The 18,240-nt window shown below is 33.4% G+C and overlaps 1 protein-coding gene across 3 annotated transcripts; it reads left to right on the top strand.

The window, feature by feature from the left end:
• The first annotated feature begins 3 nt into the window (after positions 1-3).
• On the top strand, positions 4-12,715 carry LOC120325766 (equilibrative nucleoside transporter 1-like). 3 transcript variants are annotated; one of them, XM_039391927.2, is made up of 14 exons: positions 4-252; positions 1,324-1,448; positions 1,732-1,813; positions 2,264-2,499; positions 2,855-2,933; positions 3,812-3,964; positions 4,174-4,222; positions 4,474-4,571; positions 5,163-5,220; positions 6,943-7,109; positions 8,235-8,379; positions 9,612-9,697; positions 10,317-10,519; positions 11,178-12,715. In XM_039391927.2, the coding sequence occupies exons 1-14, from the start codon at positions 82-84 to the stop codon at positions 11,287-11,289; spliced, it is 1,764 nt and encodes a 587-aa protein (XP_039247861.2). In that variant the 5' UTR covers positions 4-81; the 3' UTR covers positions 11,290-12,715. The 3 variants fall into 3 exon arrangements, with proteins under 3 accessions (XP_039247861.2, XP_039247859.2, XP_039247860.1); XM_039391925.2 differs by lacking the exon at positions 4-252 and adding an exon at positions 273-704; XM_039391926.2 differs by lacking the exon at positions 4-252 and adding an exon at positions 744-884.
• Positions 12,716-18,240: the final 5,525 nt, after the last annotated feature.

The raw sequence follows: 18,240 nt of genomic DNA, 5'->3' as shown, positions 1-18,240 counted from the left end.
TCTCTAATAATTTGAATCAGACTGGATCATTTGCAAACGCGAAAAATCTCAATGCGACGGGCGCCTGACTAGAGTGCGGTCATGCGTAACGGCATTGTTTATATATTGACTTTTTCTACCATTTTTTGCCAAGATTCCAATTTTTTCAACTTCACGACCTGGCTTCTCGCCAGAAATGTAATTACGCCGGGTGAACCTCCGAAAGCACGAAAGAAAGGTGGAAAATTAATTTTTCAACTACGATATCGGAAGGTAATGTCTGAGTATCGGTGCTAGTTTTCTTGACTTCAATTAATCTATGATCGGAATTCCTTCTGATAGCTTTTACTTCGGCATCGTTGAAAATTTGAAACTTATTTAAAATTATATTATGCCTTGTGTTGTCTAAATGCTGCCGGATCCAAATTCATACGTAGATAAAATTTCCTTCTGTACCGTATTTGATCACATGACACTCGAAGGCCGCGATAGTCAAACGTCCATTTCCAGACTTAGGTGTGCATCGCTTCTTTGTTTTGCTTGCTACACTGTTTTGCTGATATGTCAAATCGGAGAAAAGTTGTTGTGCACTTGTAAAGCCATCGCAGTTGGTATCAGAGTATTAAAGAAACAGATAATACAGTTTCCTCAAAAAACGCGGTTGAAGCCTGACGTTGTCGAGTCGTACCATTTCCTTTCTGTAAGATATGCCCACGAGAAAAAGGGTGAGTCACTGCTGCGCCTACCTTTTTTGCAACCCTTTATTTCTTTGAATTAACTGGACGAAAGTCCGTTTGCGGCTATCTCGGTCTGCAAACTGATGAACATTAAATAAAGATCAGTCGGAGAGCAGTTAAAAAAGAAAATCTCAAGCATGATGTCATATATCCTTAATGATTAACTCGGTATGCAAACTGGATGCCGTTTCACTGTTTGAGGAGTTTAAGCATTTTTAAATTCGGTGACGATGGATCGCTATGTCATTTTAAATTAGTCAGAACGGCTGTAATAGATTCACGGTTTCCAATAAAAAATATTTACCTGATTTTAGCATAGATACTGAAATATGCCAAAACATTGTGAATTGCAGCAGAAATTTGGATGGTGATGTGCGCTTATACTAAGGGATCTAAAACATGGCTCAATGTAGAAATGTACAAACAAATTCTGAATGTACATCTATAAATGGTATCTCATTCATCCTTTAGCTTCAATATGCCATGTCAGCCTGAAAAATGTCAAAATGCGGATGCTTAGACGAAACTTAGCAAATTGAAATACGCTATTTCAACATCCAGCAATGACATTTTTATCAATTGCTGACATAAGTATTTGTATTTATAGGTATCGTTTACAGAGGTTGGTGAGTGGAGTGGGGAAGATGTAGAAAATATTAATGATGTTGAATATTTAGATAATCCTGAGACACCATTGTTACCTCACAATAATACTATGGCTCCGAAAGACAGGTTAGTACAATTTTGTTTGACGTTTTTAATTATTTGTACCTTGTTTTGTCATATTGCAAGACTTTTTCTGTTGAATATTCATTTTTGTTTTAATCCATTTTTTAAAGCTTCCTATGCACTTGACTTAACATAGTATCGGACTTTGTAGCATCTCTCTGTTTATAGTTACTATTTTACCATTTAGTTTGGTCTTTTCTCAGTTTCTTGGTGAGCGTAACAATAACTCATTTTTAATTGTTAACACTGGACCAGTTTCTCAAAAAAATGTATACAATTTTTTTAGGTACTCTGTGTCGTACTTTATATTTTATCTTCTTGGACTCGGAAGCTTACTACCATGGAATTTCTTTATCACTGCTAATGATGTATGTATCCACTTGTTTTTGCTGTCACTCACCTACTAGATAACTGGATTAGCAATGATTTATTTCCGTAAACATTGATGTACAAAAGTCCAGAATAATTTATTCAAATTATTAATTCATTCAAAGGTAAATTCATTCATTGCCACTGATGTTGGGCTGCTAACAATAAATACCCTTCAATTTATAATTGATTACATTTTGGGAATAGTGCGATAAATTGAATATTTTTCATTGTCAGAGTAATTTTGCACAAATTGGTTAGCATGTATTTTAAACAGGTTTGTATATCTTTAATCATTGAATTGGTGTGAGGATAATCTCACAATAATGTGTATGGTATTGAAATAAAGTGACTGCAACATAGTATACATCGAACATAAATTTGTCAAAGACATCTTAAAAATAATGCTATCTGCTAATGATTTTTTTCAATGCTTTTCATTTATGTAGTATTGGATGTACAAGCTTCGTGATGTGAATAATACTGTGCCAGAGTCTGCAGTGACACCTTTGCCAAATGAATGGAATATTACTGTACCCTATGATTCTAATTCTACCTCAACTACACCGGGTTTTGACCCTGGAACAATCACCAGTCTTCAGTCCTTATTCATGAATTCTCTCGCAATTTGTGCGATGTTGCCCAATGTGATTTTCCAATTCCTAAATACTCTGCTACAAAAACGGTAAGTAATTATGTTTATTACGCTTATTATCAGGTGAAATTATGAAGAAAATCATCAAATGAAGTAACCTAAGAATTTTAATCTTAAGAGGATTGCAACAGTAATAAGTAGGAATGCTTTCTACTCAATTTAGCTTTTATTTAATGTCAATTTAGCTCACTAAGTCCGGGTAAAGAATAAATACAAAATTGTGATTATGAAAGCATTCATTAACATTGACAAATAATCTTGGCATACTTGGCATTCAAAAATAATATCCGCTTTTTCTCATGTTAGAAAGTCAGTATTCTTCTTATTAAAATCAGCTACTTTGTTGGCATTGATTCATTCTCTAAATGCTGTCTTTTCTTTTTAGAATACCTCAAAATGTGCGAGTTCTTTTTACACTCGGTGCCATGATTTTGTTGTTCGTCTTCACCGAAGTACTAGTACGAGTAAGTGGTGATATTTGCTGATTTATTTAGTGTTCCGCATCACTGTTCAATTGTTTTTAATTTAAGAGAACTTATACACTAAATTTGTTGAAATACTCCCAATTTTTATTCTAGTTACAAGTAAGTGAATGCTCATGTGCAGAAAGCAATTTGAGTGTTGCCCTCTATTAAACACAGTAACATAATGTGTGTATTGATTAGATATGGTGCTGTAATCAACCCATTATCTACTTACATCAATTGGTACCAACTGACCAGTTTTTATAGATTTTTTTGAAAGATCAATGAATTGAATATCGTGTTTTACATACCTTGTTTTAGTTGGTCTTAATACACTTTAGAAATTGAATATTCGAAATCATTCGGTTTGTTATATATTAATTAATTGGTACAAATTTAACTAAAATATAATATTTGCTATCATATTTTGCTGTTAATTTTGACAATTATTATTTAGTTGCATACACTGATAAATGATTTTATTTTTCAAAACATTGAACAGAGCGAATAAAAATGTAAAATGTAGTTCAATTTTGATTTAAAATTACCGGTACTCTAATTTTCCAAGATTCATATTTAAGAAATTTAGAATATGCAATTACTTGGCATATTTTCAAACAAATATGCAGAAACAAAATGATTATCTAATAGTAAATATCAACCACACTACCACAGTATTGATAACAATGACAGAGAGCATTCTGGAACTATGTCATGAAATTTATTATAATATTGTGATTGAATTTTTATTTACTTCACGAAATTGAGTTTCATTTTAAAATAGCAAGTTTACAAAAGACTATAGCCATTTATTTATTTGAATTTCCAGTTTAACTTGAATTTGCTGGGCATGTGAAATATTATTCTTTTCTTCCAAGACTGATACTTCTACGTGGCAAAATGAATTCTTCACCATCACTCTAATATCTGTGGTATTGATCAACAGCTTTTCTGCCGTTTTTCAATCAAGTGTGTTCGGAGTGGCCGCATGCTTCCCACAGAAGTATTCAGGATGTGTTATGGCTGGACAGGTATGATAAATATCTTCAGAAATCTCACTGGTGACATTGAAAAGGGGAATTTTGTTTTTTTTTATTTTTTTTGTCACTTGAATGCTGATCAAACTTTGCTTTCGTGGGCCATAATTAGTCTTGTTTAATTATGTCTAGAAATATATTTTTCTAATTAGAAATTGTTGTTCAGTGGAATACAAATTGAAATATTTATACCATAATTTCAGGGGATGGGTGGAGTCTTCGCTGCTCTTGCTATGATTGCTGCTCTAGCATGTAAGTAATGGTTTCTATGATCATTTTCTATTTGAATATTCATATTTATTTTTTTTATAATTGTTTTTATGCTTCCGAATCATTTCAAATTTAATAAGAGTTGCAAGTTCTCAATTTGGATTTTATTTTTTTAATTATATCCATTATCCAATCTGAATATACTTGTAAAGGTGAAACTTTCAAAAGGCACTAAGTCTATAATAGAAATGTAGTATCATCATACTTTCAATTTTCTTTATTTGCTTTTACAGTTAGTAGTGATCCAACTGACAGTGCATTCATATTCTTCCTCACTGCGATTGTGGTGCTAGCTTTGACAATGGTTTTCTACGTCGTACTCATAAATCAGGTAAGTAATTTTATATGTACAAAATACTTTTCTAAACAAAGACAAATATTTGTTTCCTTATAAGCATTTAAAGAATGTAATTCATCCTAATAAGAATACACCACATTCTATCATAGGAGCGTGTATGTAAATAATTCAAATCTATGGAATCATAATAATGCTATGAATTCTTTTGAATATTTTCAATCATAGCTCATTCCTAATAGATTTTACCATTATACTCAAACTTCTATATAACTAAGAGTTTTGAATGACTTTTATCTCATTTTTATATGAATATGGGTTTAATAATCCTGTAATGAATTTTCTATGGCCTATGCTAACCATTTTTGTACGTCATTCACACAAGTCCAGTAGTTTCTTTGTTGTGTAAACACCTCTAACTGTGACTATTGTTGAGTCACTTATTATTACAACGCGATCTACCTTCTTTGTTCCCCCAATTTCTCTTTCAGGTGTAACCCAAAGTGTTATTGCCCGAGGGCCAGGTTGATTTGTATAATTTTACAAATTATTGATCTTTTGTTATCATATTAACCTCAATTTGTATTTTGTCACCAAATAAAAATGATCATGAATTTTATTTTACAGGAGTTTTATAAATTTTTCGCTCTGGGCTCATCGAACAAAGAGTATTTGAATGACAAAGGTGAGAATATTTGTAAAATAAAACTCATATTTGTCTGACAATTACAATACATTTTTTAATTTCAATGTTCAGCATTTCGAATATAAAATATTTTTACTGGCTTTCCTCAGTCATCTTTATAGTTATAGTGTTTGCTATAGTAAGTTTTACATTACTGTACTTACTATTTTGTGTCATAACTTAAAATAGGCTGTAAATTTTTATTCGCTTTTTTAAAAAATGTAGTATTTCACTATTCATTCCAATCCATATTTAACATTGAACATATTTGACTTACAAAACCCGAATTACATCCTAACATGTACTTGGGAAACCTCCTATTCAACTCCATTCATCCTATTGGTTGAGATATGTGGGCGTGTTCATTCCGGACAGGTCAATAGCATAATCTGGTAAATAGGCTTCATGATAAAACGTGTAATTTGGCTTTTTATATCCAATCTGAATGTTGTAAACATAAATATTTGATATTGACTCTATGGAGCCTGTAACATAGAAATATCTCAAATACTCAAAGCAATATTTGTTATCAATGGATGGCCCATATCTAATACTGGTCGTTTATTTTCAAGATTATTTTCCAAATGTTTAAAAAAGCTTATGGCTTTGTTTGGGAAAAAACATTTACATCTGTTTTTACATTTTACCATATTGCCCCAAGGCAATTATAGCATCAATATGACTTTATAATCACTATATGCTCCTATATATATTGAACAAATGTTAATAACTAAAACTAAATAATAAAATATTCATGATTTTTCGCCTCATCCTAATATTTGCTCATTTTAACTACAGAAAAAGATATAGAAAATATGGTAGCAGGCTTAACTTTCTAATTATTGTTCTATTTATAGAGTGAATGGTAGTATACAATTCGCCTAATTTCTTATGTCTCCTAATAGGAATTTTCTAAATCATTCATGATGCTTATTCTACTTTCAAAAATGTGGTCAAGATGTAGCAATATTAATTATTAATAACTTATTAACACTAGTCTGTATTATGGGCAAATGCAAGTATCTATTTTAAGTATTACCATATATTTCGCTGCATTTATTATGTATTCAGATAAAAATTGATTAATGCATGTTGAGTTTTCTTCATCATAATAATATTAGTCACTTTTTATTTGCTTTCAAATCAAATAAATATGCACATTTTTCACATGCTTTATTTTAGATAGGATTAAGTTATATTATTATGACAACGGCAGTATGTTGGGACACTTCTAGTATGCCAAATATTTATAGAATGAAATAATTAGAAGATGCAGTGTGAGATTTATTGCTCTTTAATCTCAACATCATTATTGGAAAACCGGTTCTCCTATAATTAAAATGATATATTTTTATTGGGACTGTGTATATTTTCAATATAATCACAGTTGTTACATATTTATGCAATAGCCTATCTCGGTAAATCTCATTTTCGGCCTTATTGACTTCCCAGATCCATTGTCACATTTTTGGATTTAATGGCTTTTAGCAACTGTTTTTACTTATCACCAAGTGATAATTGGGAATTTTATCATGTTAGCTAATATGAACAGTATATATTATATATATGGATCATTTTCAATTTTGAAATGCAAGTTTTGATTATGTATGTATATATTGCTTATATCAAAATAGTAGTTTACTTTTATTTACCATACCATTAATTTTCGGTTAAATTTTCACTTATTCACTGACAGCTTTTCATTTTTTCACTTCACAACAGATGTAAAACTGAATACAAGTGGAAATAACTCCGAGGAAAAACATCCACTTGCTATAAATGGAGATGAAGGCGATGATTCATGGATGAAAAGAGAAATTGAAGATCGGAATGGAATCAATAAATATCCTTCAAGTGAAAGTAGCATATCGGCTGATATTAAAACTTCTGTAAGCTGAATTTTTTAGTATTTCTCGCAATACCAAGTTTAAAGATTTTTACGATTTATTCAATAATTCTGTAATGGCACAGAGTTGGCTAATTTCTAATTTCTCTCTTGTTTCGCTCCATTACAGCATGAGTAATCTCTCAAGTCTGGTTTTGTATTTTCTCTCTTTTTAAACGCCAGACATCCTGTATTTTAGCACAGATATTATCACAATGAATACTAGTGAACATATAGGCTTATGCCAAAATCCTTTTGTTACTTCGGCAGTTGTTATTCCAGCAGAAATACAAACATGAAACATACATGAAAAAAAAATCATATTATAATCAAGTTTATTATATGCCATCATTATGACACAATAAGTTTTTTTTTAATACTTTCCTATTTTTGAAAGCAAACTCTGGGAATATCAATCAATTGTGTGGGAAAGTTTGTGTGCAAGTAATAACACTATTCAATATAGCTAAAGATGTATTTTAGGAATAAGTTCTTGTGTATTGTTATTACTGCCTTAGTTTTAAAATCAAGATTTACCTCGATTGCTTCAGAAAAGGTGTTTATAATTTTGTCAATGATTTCCTATATTTGCATAATGCTATTTGTAGCCTGTGAAATGATTTTTTCAATGAGCCTTGTCTAGCCCACAAGTCTGTGCTCATTCCTAAAAATATGTTTATCAGATTATCCCAGGTTGGGAATATTTGTTTTTAGCAAATTTGTCTGAAATTGTGATGTTGCTCGCTTTTCGCAGATTAATAAAAATCGCCTTTTATATGTACAGAATACGTTACTTGACAAAGACCCCTATGTATATTATTATCCATAGGCTTTTGAAATTTTAAGCTTTTGCAATTCATCCTAATAAGAAAATGCCACATTCTATCATATGAGCCTGTATGTGAATAATTCGAATCTATAATCAAACATATGTTCATAACGGCTTCGATAAAAAGTGACCGTTTGAAATTTTAATGTGTTCTACGTGTGCTACAGTTTTATATGGAATGGTAATTTTAATGCGTTTTACCTGCTACAATATTGGATGTTCTGTTGCATTTGTGCCTAGCTTTCTGCCATTAATGCTGACCGGAATACTTACTCATTAATTTACATCACTTCCTTTTAGTCATCCTCTCCCTCGCTGATGCTTGTTGTGAAAAAGATATGGCTACATATGTTTTGTGTTGTATATACATTCTTCATCACATTGTCCTGCTATCCTGCCGTAACAGCAAGAATAAAGTCAATGTCATCAGGAACATCATGGAATGGTTAGTTATAATTGTTATTCATGATTGAAATTTTTATTATAGCATTTGTCCAGTTTTATTTCCTCAACATTGTATTGGCTGACAATAACGAGAATAACAGTTACTGTCATTTTTATACAATGCATATTTTTGTCTTTCTGAATCTGCTCTGAACAAGGCGATGTACCATCATCCACTGTTAATTTAACAATATGCATGGAGCAACTATTATTTAGAAGGAACGGAGTCTTTCTGCTTTGGCGTTGACTACACATGTGATCATCAAATGTAATTGAAATTAGGGCTGGGCGTTTTGAAACACTGATTTTGGATTCATTGCAGACATAAGTACATTTTCGATTTTTAGTTAGCAATGAAATGTACCCAGGTCTTGTCAGCATTTCTGATTTTGTTTCAAACTGTTCTGAATTAAATAAGATGGAATATTTTATTTCTTGTAACTGGTTCTATCCCAGATACCGTAAGCGACAAAGAAGTTTTCTCTGCGAAACTCTCAATTTCATGTTGCAATCATTTCTGTGTTATTGTAATATTTAATGCATTGTGTGTTGAACACTTTGACTTCGATTAGTTTGTTGGACAAACATTGTGCTGATACGATTGTTTGATTGAGCTGATAGTGGTATGTTTTATTTGTTGATCTGGCGCCATGATTTCGAAACTGTACTTTGAATCATTGATAGTAATCACGTATTCATGTTTGGAATCATGATCTTGAATCGTATCTTTTTACTCGATTTGTATAGTATATTTATAAGCCCGCTTTGCACCATCCATAATTTTCCCATGTTTTATAAGGAAGGCGATCCCCTGATATAACTTATCTGTTATAATCAGACAGTTATCAATTTTTATTTTTGTCGAAATACTATGTATGTTATTCAAGGATCATAATTGAAAGTAATTTTAATACAACTTTTTTTTTGTTAAATTAGACTGACTATATTTTGAATATGACAACATTTTTAATAGTTGATAATAGTCTATTCTAAAAAAATTGCTGTCCTTACACTCTAACTTCCATGCACAGAGTGTAAAGTAATAGGTTCAAATTTCGAATAACTTGCTCTTTTAGCGCTCAATTATAATACGCAAACCCTTCATGTTGTTATCCATGTACGTATACTTAAATTATGAGTGTGGTTTTGATGTTTTAGACTTTGCTCTTTCCAAATTACTGTCATATTATTCTTTGTGTACTTATCGTAACTATATACTCCAATGTTATTTAGATTTATACTTCACTCCCGTTTGTTGTTTTCTACTTTTCAATCTTGCTGACTGGGTGGGACGAACGTCAGCATCTTATATCCACATTGTAAGTGTTTGTTTCTTACTAACATTTGCTTAGTTGTTTCGCAACTTATGTTGTGCAATGTCTAACCATAAACTATTTGACTATGTTGCATATTAATTGAATTTATGAAGACTGAACAGAGGTTTGAAAGACCTCATTCAAACATGCGCTTGCCATGATATATCTATCAGTCAGAAATTACCTTTTTCAGCTCTTTTATACTACCTAACACTTCTATAATAATATCTATGCCATCTATATGTAAAGATGGTCGAAACTAAGCATTTTTTGCTGTCCTGTATACATTTTGAGTTGAGTAAAACTCACTGTATTGTGATTGGTCTTTTCTGTAGCAGTGAAGTTGAACTAGGCTGATTGTCTATTTATCCAAATTTCAATGACTTAAAATGATAATTTTTAAAAATGTCTAGATTTATTTCATCTATTATAGAATATGACAAGTTTTGAATGTAATCATACACTCAACTCTATTTTGGATATCTCATGTTAATAATCCGTTTTTGATGGAAGTTTGGACGAAAAATTTTATAGTCCAGAAACCAAGCAGTATAAAATATTAGACAAGGTTGGCTAACTCCTGACCAGGTGATTGCTTATCAATATTGATTATTTTTTTCAGCCGTCATCAGATAGCAAATGTGCACTGCTTTTAGGCGTTCTTGCTCGGACAATTTTTCCATTCTTGTTTGCGTTATGCAACTTTCAGCCACGTTATCATCTTCCAGTTTGGTTTGCCAATGATGCTTTCTTTATCGTGTTTATGATTTTATTTGCTTTGTCAAATGGTCATCTCAGCACTCTATGTATGCAGTATGGTCCAAAGTAAGTATACATAGAATTATGTCAATATTTTTTGATTTGAAAAATCTCAGATTACTAAAGTAGAAAAAATTTCATACATATGGCAACCATTATAAACAGATTGGGTTAATTAATATTTAATGCTGAAACTATGGAAGTCAAGAGAATTTATATCGCTATTTGCAGGCCTGTCAATTTATGAAATGGGATAATTTAGCTGTCTGGATTTAGGGATTCAAAGTGGATACAATTTTCGACCAGCTTTCGTTGTTATTTATGAATTTTGCTGCGTGAAGTTTTCTTGGGAAAATTGCATTGTGTATTCAATTCAAGGCGTCTGCTTGTATGCCTTTTTCGAAATAAGCTCAGAGTCCTGGGAAAGATAACATGAGCTGCTCTATAAAATAATGAGAATTTGGCCTATAAGCCCATACTCCAGCGGCTGGCCCTGTTCAAATTTATGACATATATATTAAAAATGTATATGACATAGATAGCGTAAGTACAAGATAACATATGGCATCAATATATAGATAGCATAGACTGCCCCCATAACACTCTGGCCTATATATTATACTCTGGCCTTGTTCTAGTGTCTAATTATGTTCAACATTGTAGCGAATCCCAGACTTTATTAAACCAGACTAATTTATTAAACATATATTTATCACATTTGCAGACAAGTGTCACCTGAGAATGCTGCAACAGCTGGATCATTATTAGCTTTCATGATTTCGGTTGGACTTCTCGCCGGTGCTGGGTCATCATTTTTAGTTGTTGCTCTAATTTGATTCAGCGTGCATTTTTATTCAACTGCAATCTTCATTCATTTTTGAGATCAAAATAAATCGTTAGTACCATTCGATAGCTTGAAATTTTTCAGTGCAATAATTTGATATTTTCACTTTTTTGGTTCTTATTTGAGATTTTAGAACTCAATTCATCAGTATCGTACTGTTTCAAATTTTATGAAATTAGCCACCGCTGCTATGTAATCCCTTAATTAAGACTTATTTAATATTTTTTGTTCAGGGAAAACACCCTGTCTGTTAGTGAATAGATGTTTTTTTTTTATTTAATTTCTACAATATTCTTAGATTCCTTAATGTTCTCAGAGTTAATCAAGTCACTAAAAATCATATGTGCCAAATTGTACTCATGAAATTTGACATAATTTAATATTATTATGTTTTTCAACAGCGCCAGTTTCGAATCTAACAAATTTTGTGTTTTATTTTAATTATCGTATTTCCCGGCTAATAAGTCGCTTTTCTAGACCCAATTTTTTGGCCTGATATTGGGGGGGTCGTCTTATTAGGCGAGTATGATAGTTTTCATTTTTTTGGTGTCGCCTTATTATGTATTACGTATGCTCTTTTATTGTGGACGCAATCGCGAGTTGAACACAATTAGATTAAAATTTAAAGACAGTTTGAATCCTCGTATTATAGATTGAATATTACGCTACAAGAAAACATCATTGAAGGCAATTTTAACCAATGCGCAAACGTGGCGACCGCTCGAAAGGCATTGCATGGTAATTTGAGATTCCAATGTTGATGCGATTTTACTACCCCGACTTATTGGCAGGTTATATGCAAAACCCCATTTTTCCAGGCTTAAAACGGGCCTGGTCTTATATACCGGAGTTTTAAATCCTTTATTGAAAAATATGAAAACAAAAAATATTTATTCGCTTGTTAATGAGAGCATTTATTCTTTACACATCCTTAGGTACTATTGTAGATGCATAGGAATATGAAGTAATAATAATCTGTACATATGTGGTTTAGTAAATAGCAATATGCTTGGCTGGCAGTGAGACACAGACTTTTCGATCACTAATACCAAATTTTTGGTCTAATTTATGAATAAGATATATATATTTATACATGAAATATCCTTGGGGTCTCTGAGCTATATAGAAATAAAGAATTGGATGTACAGTTGATTTTTTATCTTCCAGAGTGTTATCTATTGAACCATAGCAGTACAGTATCAATATGAAGCTACCTACATTATGTGTTAGGTTTTATGATAAATTTTATTTGTATTTGTTTGAATTAGACTTTTTATTGTTTTATGGCGTTATGTATAAGTAATTATTTTTTATCATTTTCTTCCTACTTTACCATATGCTATTCTGAATTTTTTTTGTTATGTGGGATATTTTTAATTCGTATGTCTCTGGTGTATTAAAATGTGTGGCAGACCTGACGCGTGTGTGTCTATTTCAGGCTTGAAATTCAATGGAAGCAATTTTAGACTTGTGATATTGAATATGAAGGTTTTCTTATCGGTATGGCATTGTGCTAAGCGTTTCACACCACTGCGTGGGTTCGCGGATATAATCCCGTGGGGGATGATTAGGTGCGATGGGTCTGCCAGTCTTCTTGCCACCGTGGGGTTGACCGCTGCTCAGTTAGATTTCCTCCACCGTCAAGTCCATGCATCTGAAACAAATAACTGGCTAACTAATCCCATACCCGACATGGACTTGTAACCGGACGAGAGGGGTACATCATTCGATTTACCTTATTATGGCCTTTTCGCATCCCCGGGATAAATATGTAATTCTATCGTTTTGCTTTACTCAATTCTTAATTTTTGGCAACTAGAAATTCACTCGCATTCATTTAATTGTTTGATGCATTCACAATTAAACCATGCTATTGGAACTACTTTCGGGTGACGCTAACACCCACTTTATTGTCTGATTTCTTGAAAATTGCGACCAATCTGTTTCAAGGAAATTATGTTGCAGTGATAAACGGCACTGAACACGAGGCAATGAAATACATGCCTTCAAAAAGCTGTTTAACCTTTGAAAATTCATCATTTATTTTTTATCCGTTTCTGAATGTTGAAGGCGTGTTTCAGAAGTGAACCGTTTAAATATTGAAAATACGAAAGATAATAACAACTGTATTGCAGTAGTTTATCTAATTCTAAACAACAACGAACCTATGAATTATATTTATTCTTACTATTTAGGGATTTTTCATCGGATTTGTCCATTTTGAGAAAGATGATGATTTATTTGTCAGCAAGACTTACTCGGGACTTGAAACGGGCATTATGACGTCACATTTTCTGGTGTCATGATGCTTTATTACTCGAATTTCTTAAATTGTTTGTAAGATATTGATATTGTGACTCCATAAAAATCTTCGTTTATAGCTTGTATTGGGAGTGGTATCACGGAATAGCTAAGACCTTTCAGCATCTAAGTCCGGCTCTGCAGATTGATGGTCAATAAATAGCCAACAGATTCAGTCACAAATACTTGATTACTATCTCAACTAATTAGCAGGCGCTTCTCGTATTGGCAGTGAAGTATATTTAACAGCCATGTTTTATTATTTCTGGAGGGCAACTCGTGACGATAGCTTTTGATTGAAAAACTATTACCGATTAGAAATCTCAACTGACATGACGTTGGTATTAGGTTTAGTAGAGCGTAAAAATTGTTATAATAAATTTAATATTTATTCATCATAGCGTTTTGATGATCTTCTAATACCACTGAACCGAAATTTTACGCATACCTACATGCCCTTAGCAAGGAATCCCAAAGATTTTTTGACCTCAGCTTTTTATCACATCGCCTGCTCCGGACGAAAAACGAATTTTTCGAACAACATGTAAGTTTATATATATATATACCACTAATAGGTGAGTGTGAGATATCTCAAATTTGTTTGCTTATTGAAAAATATACACTGTATTTGTATACAATCTTGAATTAATACTTTTTCGTGGACGGATCACGTTATGACTTGCGTTATTGAGTTCGAACATGCATATTGTAACACCTATTGTAGGAAACATTAGTTATTTGAACAACATCTTTAACAGCAGCAAAGAATGATTCTGGAAATCCCATAATTAATTGCTATATTTGGTGATCCCGACGTAGAACACGCCACTTTTTTTGGAGTCAACATCGTGCAAATGCACCAAGGCAATCAATAAAGGCATCTCAACAACCAACTGCAATCAACAATTTGGGAAATCAATCAACAACGCTGACAAAGTGACGGCGCAAAAGCAGCTCACAACAATCGACGAATCGTACAACAAGAAAGAGGGTTGAAGTCAAGAAACAAATATTTTGCAATGTAACAAACAACAACGTTTCTGGGAGAGAAAGAACGATGGCAAGCCGGGACAGAATAATCAAAAACATTATGATGAAACGATGGACTAAATGTAAAACGATCAAGCAAAGATACGGACTCTGAAAAGGTTAAAATTATGAATATGGACTGTGTTCAACACTGATGGAAATGAACTCTTTTAGAACATGATATATGTTCGAGGTGAAAAACCTGATCGAAAAACGAGCTGACGATAACAACGAATTAATGGACTGTTTTAACCGAATACGGTAAATTACGCGCTCTATTCCGCGCAATAGAGAAATTGCCGCGAATGCAGAATGGATATACAGCCCAGGAGAATGTTTTTGTGCAATTTGTTTCATGATTTGCAGGTTTTTCTTCTTTGGCTGACAAAGTCGCCAAAATGCAAACGAACTTCTGTACTTGATTGTCGATTTCACACGCTTCCAAAATATGTCAAAAACAACTTTTGTGAGATATTAGTTTACTTTTTGTAAACTCACAAGCTATTATATATTTGTTCACTGCTTTGTAATCTATATAATCAATGCCGGATTGAGTTCAGTATAGAAAACTGTTAAAACTCAATACTTTCCACGTCATATATATGTTGCAAATTCGACATCAGTTCAGTGTGACGACTAAGCCAAAGCTCGGAATTACCTTTCCTGAAAACGCTATCACAATTGGGCTTTTCGAGAAGACGTATATTTTTTAATGTATACCCTCTAAAATTTTTAATCTATGTTTTTTTGAAAAGTGATTTTTCGGCATTTGCACGTAGTCTCAATATCGTGACCACGTTTTCTGTACACTGTTTTACATTATTCTCATTTATTTCGAAGCGATTCACCGATAACCCGGCGTTTTTTGGCTTACTATCAATCCTCCAAAGAACAAACCGAGATATATAGCTTGGATAAATTCGGCAGTGAATTAATTCCGTGGGGTGCTTCTTCAAGGTTAGAAATTTACCCCGAATGTTTGCAAGAGCTTTTATTAGGTGCTCAGAAAAAGTCGCGCGATAAAAATCATCCTGGCGGTTCCAGGAAACAACCGTTAATTAACGCTGCGCCATTTTTTTTCAATGTCGTGTTGAGACATGGTCGCAAGGATCAACGATGATATGATCAAACGGATACCTACTAGCTCAGCTGAAAAAAAGGCATATGAACTTGTATGAGTAGTGCCACGAGCAGTCAGGTTGATGTTATAATTATATCTTTCATGTTTTGAATGAAATTCTCGAGTGAATAGCTATTATTATACGGTGGAGGTTTAAAGCTGTCGAATCAGCTTGACTACCAAGCAGGGGCGTGTCAAACTTGTATGCGTTTGTGTTCTACCAATGGGAAAATATCAACTTGACTATGACATATGTGGCATCTTATTACTTGCTTGCAGACATAGGATAGGATTTTAACCCGGGAGATAGGAAAGCCGACAAGTGGGCTTAACCATATGGCGAACCACGACCTGTCGTCCGATTGCCATTCCATGTCGGGTATGTAATTAGTTATTTATTTGTTTCCGGGAGCATGGAATTGAGGGTGGAGGAAGCCGTAACCGACCAGCGGTTACGTCAACCACCCTACGGCGGCGAGGATTTCGGCAATCCTCTCGCTTATAACCATTCACGCGTGGGATTCGAACCTGGGAACTCACGCAGAGTAATCAGAGGTGCGGTTGCGACCGTATTGCTAACGCTTAGCACGAAGAGCCACACCGCCGCGCCATTTCAAAACAACAACGGAAAATTAATATATTTCTGAATATAGCACAGATCGGCAACCTTTGGCATTGAAAGAGCCATTCGGCATCGTTTCCTTCAAGCTTACTCAGAGCCGCAACATCTGCTCTAATGTCTATCAAAAGTTTACAGCTACACATATAAAAACATAGTTTTTTTTATTATTATTTCGATAGAAAAAGTGAACTGCTCTGGCTGGGAAATGAAAGTTGTCGGTTCATGATCTGACATAAACATACACAAAGTCGTCCAAGGATTCATTCCACTCAGTTAATGTGATTTATGCCCCTGAACTTCTCTGCACAGTTTGGAAATTTGAAAAAACACCCACGCCACGTTTTAAAATATCACACTAGTAAAATTTAAAATTTGAATTTGCAGCGCAATCTGCATTCCTAACCTTAACTGGATAATTACTAATTTTCTTATTCTGAGCGAGGGCGGGGACTTTCTACAAAAGATCCATCAATTCTTGACTTAGCAAGAATTGGAAATGTTACAGCTGGTAGCAGCAGAGCTGGTTGTGAAAACTCTGGGAAGCTTATGATGCAATAATTTTGTTCTTACTAAAAGAGACCAAATGAAATACGAACGATGCAATAATATATTCTATTTTCATATGAAAATAACTTAAAAACTGAAAAGAAAAAGTTCGTTTTTACAGACTTCAACCACATGCGACCAATTTTTTACCCCCTGCGACTCGTAGTTTGGAAACCGCTGTGATGTGTAATTAGTGAGAAGCATTTAAATTTATGCCTAATTCTTGGAGCATTTGGATTTATGTCAACTCTTCGAACAAAAAACGGCTGTAACCATTTTGATTCACGGAAGCCATAACTTTGAGAACAAGGAGCCGCACGAGTCTCCGCAGCCGCAGGGTTGCAGATCGTTGACATATAGGCTACATATATTTGTTTATCAGCACAGCGAAAAACTGGATGGCTTGCTATGCTAAGTTATGACATTTTCTGTGTATTTTCATTGATTCATTGATTCCGTCTTGGCATTCAGCGTGGTTATTCAACTTCGTTTATCGTTATATTGAATTCGTTGGCTATATTAGTGACTTCCTGGCAGAGAATAGCAACCTTCTTCTCATCTTGGGTCTGATACACCAGTTGCCTGCAGCTTTTGACGATTATTTTGTTAAGCTTAGTAACGCACATGAACATAATACACGCTCTTCGACAAGATCCAATTTATTTGTACCCCGCTTTTCAACGGGCAAAACTCAGAACTCCTTGAAATATAAAGGCGTTATAACCTGGAATAGTATTCCCAATGGTTTGCGTGACTCCACCTATGCCACATTCAAAGTAAAGTATAAAAAATTTTTACTTTCTTCTTACCCGTCTCCTGCCAGCACCTTGATTTGATGTGCTATCAGCATTTGCCTTGCCATTGTTAGTTCAATACTTGTTCAGATCCACAGCCTATAAAAGTGTCCCCCAGAACCTGGATCAAGGCTGTTGTGAAGGATCCGATTTTAGTGATTCTCTTCCATAATCCCCACAGTTTTGCCCTTCGCTGTATATGCAAAAATGTACCCAGTAATTGATTACCTCACTAAACCTTAAAGGGTGAGATTATGCCTACCTAAGGATATAATCGAATAATTCATGGGTCATATTTTGTTCTGGTTTCTATGATAAGGGTCTTTTTGATTTAGTGATCCTGCTCTCTGAATTAATATTGATTTATTTATATTAATTGTTATTTGGTTCTTAAAAACTAGTGTCTCTATATTTTATATTCTAATTGTGTTGTCTGGTATTTTCAACTTTTTGCATTTCTTAGTTCACAACATAGAATTGAATGATGTATTTACCTGTTAATTTTCCATTTCTCTGTTTACATGAATTGGA

The sequence above is a fragment of the Styela clava genome, chromosome 4 (assembly GCF_964204865.1).
Source record: "Styela clava chromosome 4, kaStyClav1.hap1.2, whole genome shotgun sequence".
Classification (NCBI taxonomy): Eukaryota; Metazoa; Chordata; class Ascidiacea; order Stolidobranchia; family Styelidae; genus Styela; species Styela clava.
This window is presented reverse-complemented; position numbering and strand designations above follow the sequence as displayed.

Bases quoted from the DNA above. Each gene is read 5' to 3' on its own strand.
- LOC120325766 (XM_039391927.2), top strand. From the start codon at position 82: ATGCGTAACGGCATTGTTTATATATTGACTTTTTCTACCATTTTTTGC. The intron at 1,814-2,263 runs GTATGTATCCAC...TCATTTATGTAG, and splicing joins TCTTTATCACTGCTAATGAT to TATTGGATGTACAAGCTTCG. The intron at 2,500-2,854 runs GTAAGTAATTAT...TTTTCTTTTTAG, and splicing joins AATACTCTGCTACAAAAACG to AATACCTCAAAATGTGCGAG.